The following is a 13,967-nucleotide window of genomic DNA, read 5'->3' on the forward strand; positions in this document are numbered from 1 at the left end:
CAAATTATCAATGCCATTTTTCACAGAATTAGGAAGAAAAATCCTGAAATTCATATAGAACTCCAAAATAGCCTGAATAGCTGAGGCAATCCTAAGTAAAGAACAAAGCTGGAGCCATCACATTACCTGACTTTATGCTACAAGGCTATAGTAACCAAAATAGCATGGTACTGGTACCAATATAGATACACAGATCAAGGGAATAGAAAAAAGAACTCAGAAACAAAACCACATACCTATAACCAACTGATCTTCAACAGAGTCAATAAAAAAATGCAATGAGGAAAGGACAACCCTATTCAATAAATGATGCTGGAAAAATTGGATAGCCATATGCAGAACAATGAAACTGGACCCCTATCTCTCACCATATACAAAAATTTACTCAAGATGGATTAAAGACTGGAACATAAGACCTGAAACTTAAAATCCTAGAAGAAAACCAAAGAAAATGCTTTTGGACATTGGCATATGCAAGGAATTTATGAGTAAGACCTTAAAAGCAAATGCAACAAAAACAAAAAGGCACAAATGGGACTTAAGTAAACGAAAGAGCTTCTGCACAGCAAAAGAAATAATCAACAGAGTATACAGAAAACTAACTGAATGGCAGAAAATATTTTCAAACTATGCATCTGACAAGGACTAATACTCAGAATCTGCAAGGAACTCAAACAACTCAACTAGCAAAAAACGAGTAGCCCCATTAAAAAGTGGGCAAAGGACATGAACACACATTCCTCAGGAGAGACACACAAGCAGCCCACAAACATATAAAAAATGCTCAACATCACTAATCATCCAAGAAATGCAAATTAAAACCAAAATGAGATACCATCTCATACCAGTCAGAATGGCTACTATTAAAAAGACAAAAAACAACAGATGTTGGTGAGGATGCAGAGAAAAAGGAATACTTATACATTGTTAGTGAAAATGTAAATAAACACAACCACTATAGAAAACAGTATGGAGGGTTCTCAAAGACCTAAAAATAGAACTACCATTTAATTCAGCAGTCCCACTATTGGGTATCTATCCAAAGGAAACAAAATCCTTGCATCAAAAAGACACCTCCACTCATATGTTTATCACAGCACTATTCATGTTAGCAAAGTTATGGAATCAATCAAAGTGTGCACCAACAGATAATTGGATAAAGCAAGTGTGTGTGCGTGGTGTGTGTGTGTGTGTGTGTGTGTGTGTATGTAATAATATGCAGCCAAAAAAGAATGAAATTATGTATTTTACAGCAACATGAATGGAGCTGGAGGCCATTATCCTAAGTGAAATAACTCAGAAACAGAAAATCAAATATTGCGTGTTCTCACTTGTAAGTGGGAACTAAACAATAGGCCCTCATGCACATAGAGAGAGAGAAAACAGACACTGAGGATTCCAAAAGCAGAGAGAGTTGAAAATTTACATATTGGGTACAATGTTCACTATCTGAGTGGTGGGTATACTAGAAGCCCAAACCTTACCATTTTGCTATATATCTATCCCCTGAATCTATAAAAATAAAAAAGAGAAAAAAAGTACCTTTTACCTGAGAAATTCAGATTATCAAATATTTTTATTAGCATAATACTAACATCATCTAATCTACCAAGAAAAAGCAATTACTTTAATAACATATCTGGCTAAGACATCTTGATATTATTTATAAACATTTTAAGGCCAGAGAAAATAAGGCAGATGAGTATATTTAAAGACTGTAACAAGGATCCAGCTCTAAAAATAGACATGTGCTAACTTCTGAACATCAGTGATTAAATTAAATAATAATGAATCAATTATTTGTTTGCAAACCATGTATTAGACCTTTGAAAGCTGTCTGCTCAAGCATTACTGGTATCATTCACTCTCTTTCTCTTCAAGTCATACTGTACCTTTTTCTTTATCCTTCTTTACTCTTATGTCCTTTTCATTACCCAAAACTCTGTCTTAGATCAGTCAGAGGTTCTCAAAGGCATTGTGCCCAATTTATGAGCATCAATGTTTCTGACCCATGTTTTGCATTGACTGTGGATGTTACAGCTCATATTTAATTTTAAGAAACATTTAGAGAATGTTGCCACACCCTAGAAAATAATAACAGCAAAAATAAAAAATAAAAAAGAACCTTAACAAACCTTGTATTTCTCCTAGTGCTCAATTACCTGTGGCAAAGGAATGCAGTCCCGTGTAATCCAATGCATGCATAAGATCACAGGAAGACATGGAAATGAATGTTTTTCCTCAGAAAAACCTGCAGCATACCGGCCATGCCACCTTCAACCCTGCAATGAGAAAATTAATGTAAATACCATAACATCACCCAGACTGGGTAAGCAGACAAAAAAAAAAAAGATGCTTTTGAGAAACATAGAAATGCTTATGGCTTCTTGTATTTTGTGTATTACTGTAAACCTTGATGGTTGTAAATCTATACTGATTATTTTGGTTTGGACTAAATTGGATCCATTTAAATATGATTTCGTCCAAATGGTCAGGTGGGTAAAAAAGTCCTAAAAACTTAAACTGCTTTGATTCCCAAAGTTGTCCAATCAGAGCCAGGTCCAGGAAATAATAATGCCACACCACCCCAGGTCTTTTTGTAACCAAAATTTAGACTTGGATCAATCCCATGGCAGAACTATCAATTAAGTTAGTATCTGTGGAAAGATGAGATTGTAGTGTAAGCCTTAGATTTCTCCGTGGTTAATAGCCTTCCTTGTATCTGGGTATAAATTATTCTTTGGAGGGACACAGACTAAAAAATGTCTTTCAAGAAGAATGGGTGCATGGATCTACACCATTAAACAAGAAGTTATATTTTCTTTTTAAGTTTTGAGAATATGTTACTAAATAAAAAATGCATTCTAGTAATATTGACTATATTGATGTTTACATTGTTTTATGATATGAAATGCCTTCATATATATCCTCAATTTCTGTTATTTAATCTAACCCACAATTGAGAATTAGACTGTATATTTTAAGTAGATACAGCCTACACTTGCATAACAAATACTAATGAATGATTTAGCATTTACATCTGTGACTATTAGTAGCTTTTAACAGCACTCCTGCCTGATTGTCAGTGGGTTAATTTATATTTAATACCTTTGGTTTTAACCTGTGCATATAATCTCCAGGGGAACAATTTGAATCATACAAAATAATATTACCAAAATGTAAGGAGGTAAATTATCATATGTGTTTTTCCAGGCATAAGACTCAATCAAATGGGAAAGCTTGGTTTCTTCATGGAAATACAAAAATTCTCTTTTTAGGGCCAAATAATTAACTAATGTTCTTAAGAAATAATCAGTTCAAGGCGAATAACACTAATTAAGACAAAAAGTTAAGCAATTCTAGAGCAGATATAGTAAATCCATTTATTCAATAGCAGTATAATTCCTTTCTCCAACAATTAGTTGGAGTCCTTGAAATATTACATGGCAGAAAATAATGGATTAAAAGAAAAATTTTGTTAAAATTGCATTTTCTCTATTTATTATTCCTTGAAGGTATACCCCAAAATACAGAAGCACAATGGTTAGGAAAATCTAAGGTTTTTAAAAATAGAATAATTATATTAGAATACAATTCATTCTCACATGCAAAAGAAATAATTGTAGCAGGAGTGACTTTCATTATGCATTCCAGAACACACTGTTTTACAAAAAGGGAGGCCAAGTCTACATGACCAAATATTCTATACCAAGTTCTCATTTCAAACACTTCAACTATTGCTATAAATCTCAGTCACTTGTGATGATATGCATTGATTTTTATAGAAGCCTGAAATCACAGCTCCAGATAATCCATTTAGATGTGTCTGTTATCTGGGGAAACTAGGAATATGAAATAACTGTGAGCATATTTTTACTTTGCTGTTTCCTTGTAATTTCAACCCTAATAATAGTATTTATTAATTTGTATTCCCATAAAGGTAGATATATTGAGCACATTTATTTTTCTTTTTAATTTTCTCTACTAAAATTCAAAAGCAACCTAAATGCAACCTATGAAACTGAAGCTTAAAAGTACAACACATTGAACCTGGGAATTATATTTTTAATAGGCCTAAAAACATTTATAAGTAAAAATATTATTCATTCTTTACTTTTTAATCATAGGAGGTGTGTATGTGTGTGTATCTCTTTCTTGTTTAAATTCCAGAAGGTAATATAAATGAACCAAAGAGAGTGTACAAAATCCACCCCACTTAAACGCTTGAAGTTTGTTTTTACTGACATATATGATATCTGCATGGAATGAATTCACTATGTTCTGTTTCACAGCTGCTCTGACTTTCAAGTGCCTGGGAGATCAGTGGCCAGTGTACTGCCGAGTGATACGTGAAAAGAACCTATGTCAGGACATGCGGTGGTATCAGCGCTGCTGTGAAACATGCAGGGACTTCTATGCCCAAAAGCTGCAGCAGAAGAGTTGACCTCTAGCAGGCTGGCTGGATCACAGCTCTTTGCAATTACATTATTTATAAACACACACACTAGCATGTTTTTCAGACCAAATATTATCAGATTACATATAATTTAATCAAATTAATTTATTTTTTTGCCTGCCAAACATCCAATGTGGTGCTTGTTTTGGTTACACAAACATTTTGATTTATACTATATGGCTTCATAAATAATTTTATATGAATGAATTAGTTGGATCCAGTAATATAATAAAAAGAAAAAGAAAAAATAGATCATTATACTTAAAACAATGTTTTGTTGTTTGTTAGGGCTATCTCTAAGGTGCTACTCTCTCCCCACCAATAACATTGAATTATCCAGAATGTATACTGACTTAGCATAATAGTTTAGGTATATATGAAGAGAAACTATTTTTGTTTTTTGGTGTCCTGCTGCAGAATTAGCCCATTTTCTGTCACCTGCAGGAGATGTGTAAACATAATGAACCTCATGGTGTTGAACAGGTTTTTAGAGAATGTATTATGAATTTGGTTCAGATTTATAGACATCCATAGGAAAAATTCTGCTGTAATTATAACCTTATTTTGATATGGAAAAGAAAAGTCAAAATAGAGACTTTGATCATGTTCATGAACATGTACTTGAACACAAGTATTGTAACAATGAAACACTGTAATGATTTACACTGAATCACAATTGCACTGTTGATATAGTGTAGAGAAATTGTTAGAAATGGTAACATCTTACAAAAAATGTGTATTATTTTAACATGTTATCACTAGATTTTAGCTTTTTTAAATATTTTTAACAAAGAAAACATTGATCCACCCATTTCCCTGTATCTTTTTAGCAGATTTATTAAAGAGTATAGTACTTAGCCTCACGAATCATAATTAGAAAATTTACTAATATTTCTCAGCCTTTTCCCGAGGAACAAGGAAAAACAGAAAGCATATAATACTGTGGTAGTTTCATTGTGTTTTTCTTCCTTTTAAAAATTAAAAAGTTTTACAATTATGTGAAACGTTCAAAAGCCAGCTTAAAATTTTTCTTGTGAGAAAATATTGTACATGATTCACATGATTTCTTAGATTTTTCAATAAAATATGTAAAACTTCCCATTGAGAGACAATTCTTCATAGACTTGTCACATATCCACATGTCTGATGAACAAAGGTACTGTCTACTTTTGTTCTGGAGTATCTTCTAGAGGATGTTTGTAGAGTGAACTGCCTTGGAAGATAGTATCTCTCTTGGGAGCAAAGGGCAAACATGCTTCTTCTTATAAAAGTTTCAGGTTCCCTAAAGTTGGGGTTTCTTTACTATAAGACAATCCAGTGCATGTTCTGAGGTCACCTGGCTCTCTTCATGTCACCCTTTGGGAAATGGGGCTCAAGGAGCCAGTACAGGAAAAGCTGATTCCCTGGCTACTACTATTGCTGTGAGTAATAAAGTCCTTTGTCTCTAATGCAGGAGTCTCATGTCTTCTGCCCTGAAATCATAACAGGCTAACTTGATAAGTTGCAAGTAGGGTAAAACCTCAAAACCTTCACAGTTCTTTACATTTCTCTCATTAATATTTTTCACCTTCATTTTAATAAATGTGTTTTAATATCGAGGTCACCTTTTTCCTAGATTGACCCTTCCTATGTAAGTCCTTTAATTTAATTGCTGAGATATAGGGTTAACCAATATCAACAAATTTTATGTGAAATAGTAGATGAATGGGACAAGGAAAAATTGAAATAGTAAGTTCCATCCCTTGACTCCTGAATCCATAAATCTAGGTAGAAACAGCACCATGTATTGGTTGATAGTTCAGAAAATATATATCTTAGAGAACATTATCTCAGACCTCCAAAGTGTTTTCATCCACCTGGTAGGAGACTAAACCTTTCTTAAAAAGACATATCATTCTGTTAGGCCATCTGCTTTGAGGTGATGGGGAGCATGGTACTACGAGAGATTTACACAACAGTGAGCCCCTGTGCACACTTTATTTGCTGTCACACAAGTTCCTTGAACAAAAACAATATTGTATGAAATACCCTAACAGTGAGTGAGACATTTGTTTAGTCCACAGATGGTATTTTGGCAGAAGCATTACAAACTGGGAAAGCAAATTTATTTTCAGATCAACTGACTATTTCCGCAAGAACAAGCCACTGCCTCTTCTGTGATAGAAGGAGTCTAATGTAATCAACCTACAATCAAGATGGTGTGTTGCTTCTCCCATAGAAGGGTACCGTAATGTCTTCTCTGCTATTATTAGGTGGAACCCTCAGCAGTGACTGTAGATAGATTGACCTTGGTGAAAGTAAGTTCATGTTGCCTAGCTCATGCATAATCTTCACTTCTGCCACCCTTATCTCTTTATTTTTGAGGGTATTGGTCCAGGACAGAGGTGCGTGGAAGAGACTGATGAACATCAAAAGAACATGTCATCTTATCCACCTGATGATTGAGATCAGTTTCTCCTGAGTAGGCTGTTTGGTGAACATTCAAATGAAATATAAGTATATAAACAATTCAAAGAGTTCTATCCACATTCTTTTTCCTCAGAACTTCATTATTACCAGTTTTTATCATGCTCCTTTCAAGTTCCTACCAAACCCATTAAACACAGCCCATAAGTTAGTGCATATCCATACCTCTGGCTGTTTTTCCTTCCAGTCAAAATAAACAGCCATATGCACAGCTTGAATTCCTTCTGTGAGGATTTTTCTTACTAATCATTCAGGTCACCTCCGTGCAGGGTTGTAGAGCTACAGCTGTCTACTCTTGGTTATGCTAGCATATTGTGAAAAACCATTAGTAAACCAGGACCAAATGTTTTCTGTCTCAGTCAATTCATTATAATAAATTCTCTGTGAGGCTGTGTGGGTTGAGAGAGTGGAGGCAATGTAGCAGTAGTAGGACCTTAACCATCAGATACAATTATTCAAGGAACTTATACCTTCAGCTTGTGCTCAAGACTAATCTTGTACCCTTGATGATGGAGTGATATTCTGTGCAGGTAACCTGGGTGGTGTCAGACACCACCCAGGTTATAATGGGCAGTTCAAGTTACATGAGAATTTGGTGACCTGTGATCAAGCATTAAACATTTACTAGCATTTCAATGCAAACCAGAAATAGTTTTTCAAAACAGAAATAATTATTTGTAAAAAAGACACAGCTTTCTCCAAAGTTATTAAGACCTCACTGTGATTCACCAATAGGATCCTGCCGGAAGCTCCATATAGGATCCTTATGTGCCACTGATTCTTTAAGTACCATCATATCTGCTGTGCCATATTGCCTAAATAGCAGAGTAGCTTCAGTTGCAACCTGAACTGATTATAGATTCTCTCCTTATTCTGTACACTACATGAAACTGGAAGTCTTTGGGGTTACTCAGTAATAATGTGTAAAGTAGCATTCCAAAATGAGTTATACATTGTCACAGCCCAAATGGGATGTGTGTCTTTTTGGACGGGCTAGAGGCAGGAATTTGTCCTTTACTTAGAAGGGATATCTCAACATGTCACTGAATTCCTAGAAATTTTACCAAGCTGTGAAATTCCTGAAGTTTTTGAGGAACCATTCTCAAAGAGAACTGGCCTCCCCTTCATTCAGGAAGTTCTGGGTCTGAGAATCATCGCTCCAATGAAAACTGAAAAAGGGAATGCAATTATCTGGTATGGTGATTCATATCCAACTTGTGTTCACTAAGTATAGAGATATAATGGTTATATAAATCAAGAAACACTTTAGTAGAATGCCCACATATTTCAGTCCTAAGGACTCCCTGGTCAATTGGTCAAAACCAAAAATTTTTGCAGGTCAAACCGTTCCTGTCTTAGTCTGTTTGGACTGCTATACCAAAGTACCTTAGACTGGCTAATTTATAAACAGAAATGTATTTCTCATGGTTCTGGTAGTTGGGAAGTCCAAGATCAAGCACCAGAAGATTTGGTGTCTGGCAAGGACATGCTCATCATAAATGGTGCCTTCGTTTTGTCCTGACATGGCAGAAGGGGTAAGGATGCTTGCTAAAGACTTTTGTAAGGGCATTACTTCCATTCATGAGAGCTCTGCCTTGTGATTTAATCACGTCCTTAAGGCTCTACCTCTCAGTGCTATCACAGTGGGTATTAAGTTTCAACACATTAATTTTGTGGCAGGGGGAACCAACATTCAGACCATAGCAATTCCTTTTACTACGTTGAATCTGCTGCTCTTTATAATATCCATGCATGCATGGTCTTTGGAAGTTAAATCCTGCCACTTGGTTCCTGGCCACATGGAATTTATTATACTCATTAAATTCTATAAGATCAGTTCTATGGCAGCATTTCCCAACCTTATTCCTGGCTTCCAGAGAATAGCCACTACAGAGTTCTTTAAGGATTCCAACGCTGCCTTCACCACTGTATCTTTCAAAGCCTTGATTAGGGAATGCCCTCTGGGCCCACTTGGGGAATATGTTTAACAGGTGGATGAACATAACTATCATATTAAAACCAATCTTCCTAAATGTACACCTTTCTCTATACTACATTGTAGCAAAGAAGTCTGGCATCTCAACTTTGCTCAATATGAACCACTATTGGGTCCAGTTTTCAGTCAAACTGTTAGAATTACTCTCAGTCACATCAACTAACACCTTAATCCAGAATCTCTACTTACCACACACATATCAAAAAAAAATCAAGCTAATCCAAGATTGTATATCTTCCATCCTAATCTAACTTCCTTAAGAAACATCCCCACACAGTTTATATGACTTTGCAAAATCTCATAATTCTTTTAGAACCCTAAAGTACAACCTCATCAGTCACAGTTTTTACCTAGTCCCCTTGGCTCTTCCGGGACTTGAGTCTGAGTATGGATTTAGCAGACATGACAGATAGGGAATGGTCCTGAGGAAAATCAGCAGTACAATTAAAAAAGGTTTGCTGTGTTAAGATGCCTCAACACAGTAAAGACTGTATGTGTTAAACCCATAGTTAACATCATATTAAACAGAGAAAAGCTGAAAACTTTTCATCTAAAAATGGTAACAATCAAGGAAGCCTACACCACTCTTATTCAACACAGTGCTGAGAATCACAGCCAGAAAAATTACAGAAGAGAAAGAAACAAAGGGCATGCAAATTGGAAAGGAAGAAGTAAAATTTGGCCCTGTTTGCAGAGGAGATGATCTTATATATTAAAAAAACCTAAATACTCTTAGAACTGATAAACGAATTCAGTAAAATCTCAGGATACGAAATCAATATACAAAAATCAATAGTGCTTCTACATGCTAACAATGACAACCTGGAGAAGACATCAAGAAAGCAATTCCATTTACATTAGCTCCAATAAAATAAAATAAAATAAAATACCTGGGAGTAAATTTAACCAATGAAGTAAACAATCTCTACACATAAAACAAACTAAAACACTGATGAAAGAAATTGAATAAGACACATACAAATGGAAAGGCATCCCATGGCCATGAACTGCAAAAAAAAAAAATGTTGTTAAAATGACCATACTCCCCCAAACAATCCACAGATTCAATGAAATCATTATCAAAGTGGCAATGACATTCTTCACAGAAATACAAAAGGCAATTCTAAAATCTGTATGAAACCATAAAAGGCTTCCATGCTTATTGCAGCACTATTTACAATAGTCAAGATATGGAATCAACACAAGTATCTATCAACAGATGAATGTGGTATATATAGACAATGGAATACAGCTCAGCCATAAAAAAGAATAAAATCCTATCATTTGCAGCAACATAGATGAGCCTAGAGGACATTATGTTACATAAAATAAACAGAAAGTTAAACACTACATGCCTCACTCAAATGCAGAAGCTAAAATATGTTGATCTCATAGAAGTAAACAGTAGAACAGAGGTTGCCAGAGGCTGGGAATGGTAGGGGAAAAGGAGATAGAGAGAGATTTATTAAAGGAAGCAAAATTACAGCTAGATAGGAGGAATAACCTCTAGTGTTCTATATCACTGTAGGATGACCATAGTTAACATTAATATATATTTTCAAACAGCCAGAAGAAAAAGGATACTGAACATTCCCAACAGAAAGAAATGATCAGTGTTTGAGATGCTGAATATGCTAATTACCTTGATCTGATAACTATACATTGGAAGTACTGAAACATCACTATGTACCCCAAAAATATGTAAATATGTGGGTATATATATATGTGTGTGTGTGTGTGTAACTATTATGTATCAATTTTTAAGATAAAAATATTTAAAGGTTTTATTTCAGAGCAGTCACAGAAGCTTTTTCTGCTCCCAACTTAGACCTTGAACTGTGACTTTAAATCCCATCTTATCATTTTCTTTCTCTAAGTTTTTCAGCACATTTAGAAGCAATGAATCAACTCCACAGTCATTATTTTCTTTGTTTCTGTGAAAAGGTTCTAATGCAGCAAATACTTGGTAACTCTGTACATTGCCTCTGTAGCCACTTAGATTATACAGGCACTAGGGGTGACTATAGGTGAGAATTTAAATAACTGTTGAATCACTGCATGCCGTGGATGGCCAGGATCCCACTTACCCCTGGTAATAGGGTCATTCACATCTTTAAATCTAGTCAGATAAGAGAACCAGTTTCAAATTTTATTGTTAAAGTTCTATTCCCTGGAAACACTTCTAGCTGGTTCAGTCAGCAGAGCAGTTTCAGAGGGTTATAGGATAATGCAGTTGAGCTCACAAAACCGTGAGAGGAGATGGGAAACTGAAGGGCTGTAAGAGGAGTTGGAGGATTAGAGGAGTCACCAGCCAATCAATCCAAGGAGCAGGCACAGCCAGCTAAGAAAAACTATGAAGGGGTAGTCTGCAAGGAAATCTATGGGATATTGTTGCCTCTGTGCACTTTCCTTCTTTATAGGTTCACAGCCAACATCTGGTAGTGAATCTGACTTTTCTGTTGGGCAACAGGACCAACAGTTGGGAAGAAAAAACGGGTCTGGAGTTCAAGAGAGCAAAGTCAAGCTGCAGTCTGCCAGGCACATACTGCATCTGTCTAAAAGAGACTTTCAGGTTAATGGATACTGTTTCAATTTTGCCTTCAGAATCTCATGGAAGTCCCTCTTTTGGTCAATTCTCACCTAGAATCACACAGGGAAGGCGGACTCTGGGAAACATAATTGATTTTTTAACTATAGATTGTTAATATGGCTTTAATTTTTAATTTTTCCCATTTTACTTTTATAGCAGTTATACCTAAAGTGAAAAATACATGTTCATATGCACTCTCAAAATAACAGCAAACTTTTTTAGTGCTTAATATATGCTGAGCATTCTGTTGGCCACTATACATATTAAATCTCACAGCAACCTTTAAGATACCGTTAATATCTGTTTTTAGCTGAGGAAACTGAACCTCAGTGAGACTCAGAATGTTGCCCAAGAACACAATTTAGTTGGATGTATAGAGGCTCCCTATTACATAAATACTGTGCATTCAGTTATTCTAATTGCCACCTTTATTTACCAATTTTGAAAATATAAGAAATGCACAGGATTTATATAACCCAATCACAGTCTTTCTTTGTAATCAAAACTATGCAAATAATTTCTAAATTATCTCAGTTTGATGAAACTTGATGGCTCATCTGATCACTGAGCAGGCACTGGAGCTGGAAATACTTTCAGATATTTCCACTGGCTTTCAGTAATCTTGAAAGCTAGAAAGAAAAAAGAGAGAGAATAAAAGGGGAAAATGTGAATTATTAGGTTGGTGCAAAAGTATTTGCAATTACTTTTAGTGGCAAAAACCACAATTACTTTTGCACCAACCTAACAACAGATAAACAGTTTTGCCTGATGAAGCTGTATTTAATTCTATTTTTCCAATTCTTGTGGTTCAGAAACAATTACTATGGATGCAAATCCATCCATGGGAAAATGATACTGTAATTTTTTTAAATGCTGTAAAGAAAGAGCAAATGATTAGTTGCATGGTAAGAGTTGAGAGGCCTCAGATATCCACATTCCCACCATACTGCTCTTCCAATATAGTAACTCTTTATTTATATGTGTTTATACCCTACATCACTCTTGAACAAAGGTATTATTGACAATAAGGGACTAGAAACCCTAAGCCAGTATTTTTTAAAATTATGATCAAGTAACTTATTTTAAGAGTTAACAGGAAAACAATGAAGGAGTTGTTATGTGATCAGATAAATTTTGAAAATGTTAGAGTTAACAAAACAGAACCTCTCTACCTTCAAGATGAGCTGATGAACTATAAACTACCAGAAAAGAATTACAGAGGATGTCATTTTGGGCAATGGAATCCTTTTTTTTCACTGAGTATGGTTGGAATACAGATTTTAAAATGGAGCACCAAGACATTTTTTAAAAGTTTAATTGGATTATCAACTTTCAATCATAGTTAAGTCCTAATAGACTGGAAGAAACAACAGCAATCATTATTTATTGAGCAAAGGGCTTCATTAGGGTCTTCAGACATGACTCATTTGGACGAGGCCATGTTATAGGGCTGCTCTTTTGTGAAGTATCCTTTCGTGTAAAGGCCCTTAAAACAAAAATGTGAAATACAGCATCAAACAAAAGATAAGAAGATGAGAGTAGAAATAAATCACTGTAAGTTTTCAAAGGAGAGAAAAATGATACCTACTAGCAAAAATATGTAAAGGTTTTGTAAAAGGCCAGGTATCAGTGATGACCCATGAGTGACAATTAGGAGGTAGTCAACAGCCATGGGTGGGAAGGAAGGTTCCAGGCAGCAGAGCCGGCATTAGCAGAGACACAGGTTCTCACTTATAAGTGAGGGCTAAGAAATACCCACACATGGATATAAAGATGGAAACAACAGACACTGGGGGCTTTATAAGGGGGGAAAAAAGAAGGGGGCCAAGGGCTGAAAAACCACTTATTGATACTATGTTCACTGTTTGGGTAATGGGTTCACTAGAAGCCCAGACCCCACCATTATGCCATATACTCATGTAATAAACTTGCACCTTTACCCCCTGAATCTATACTTTAAAAAGTAAAAGCTTGATTTCCTGATTATCAGTCATTTAGGCTACCTACAGGGATAGCAATGAGAAATAAGAATTGATGGTTTTGGGGTAAAGGCAGACAAAGGATGGTGGGAGAAGATGGAGAGGCTGAGACTAAACTTGTAAGTAGAAAGGGACAGCATTGAAGCCTCGGGCAACTAGGGAATGACGGAAGTATTGAAAGGAGGGATGCCTAAGGAAAACTGAAGGCTCATACCACCTACCTCATGCTTTGGCTAAGGAAAAAGCCTAATCAAATATATTTGGATCTAGGTTCTGTGTCTCTACTTGCCAATATAGAGAGCCAAAGACAAGTAAATTTCTTCTTGAAGGTGTGTGTTATTCCCCAAAGAATCTTTTAGGAAGAGCAAGCAGCCTGAGAAATATTTGTTCATTAGATATATTCTGGCAGCAACCAGGAAAATCCAGAAAGTACCAAGCACATGCACATACACATAATATACTTGATTCTTGAAACACTTG

The 13,967-nt window shown here is 35.5% G+C and overlaps 1 protein-coding gene across 4 annotated transcripts in view; it reads left to right on the top strand.

The window, feature by feature from the left end:
• ADAMTS19 (ADAM metallopeptidase with thrombospondin type 1 motif 19) overlaps nucleotides 1-5,906 on the top strand; it is a 283,956-nt gene extending 278,050 nt beyond the window's left edge. For 3 of the 4 annotated variants that reach the window (XM_063665471.1, XM_063665472.1, XM_063665473.1), the window contains 2 exons: nucleotides 2,152-2,329; nucleotides 4,293-5,469. In XM_063665471.1, coding sequence (XP_063521541.1) covers nucleotides 2,152-2,329; nucleotides 4,293-4,444 — 330 coding nt within the window. In that variant the 3' untranslated portion in view covers nucleotides 4,445-5,469. Of the gene's footprint in view, nucleotides 1-2,151; nucleotides 2,330-4,292 lie in introns of all 4 variants that reach the window. The other variant, XM_054488423.1, reaches the window with a different exon arrangement.
• Nucleotides 5,907-13,967: the final 8,061 nt, after the last annotated feature.

This window comes from Pongo pygmaeus, chromosome 4 (genome assembly GCF_028885625.2).
Source record: "Pongo pygmaeus isolate AG05252 chromosome 4, NHGRI_mPonPyg2-v2.0_pri, whole genome shotgun sequence".
NCBI classification, from domain to species: Eukaryota; Metazoa; Chordata; class Mammalia; order Primates; family Hominidae; genus Pongo; species Pongo pygmaeus.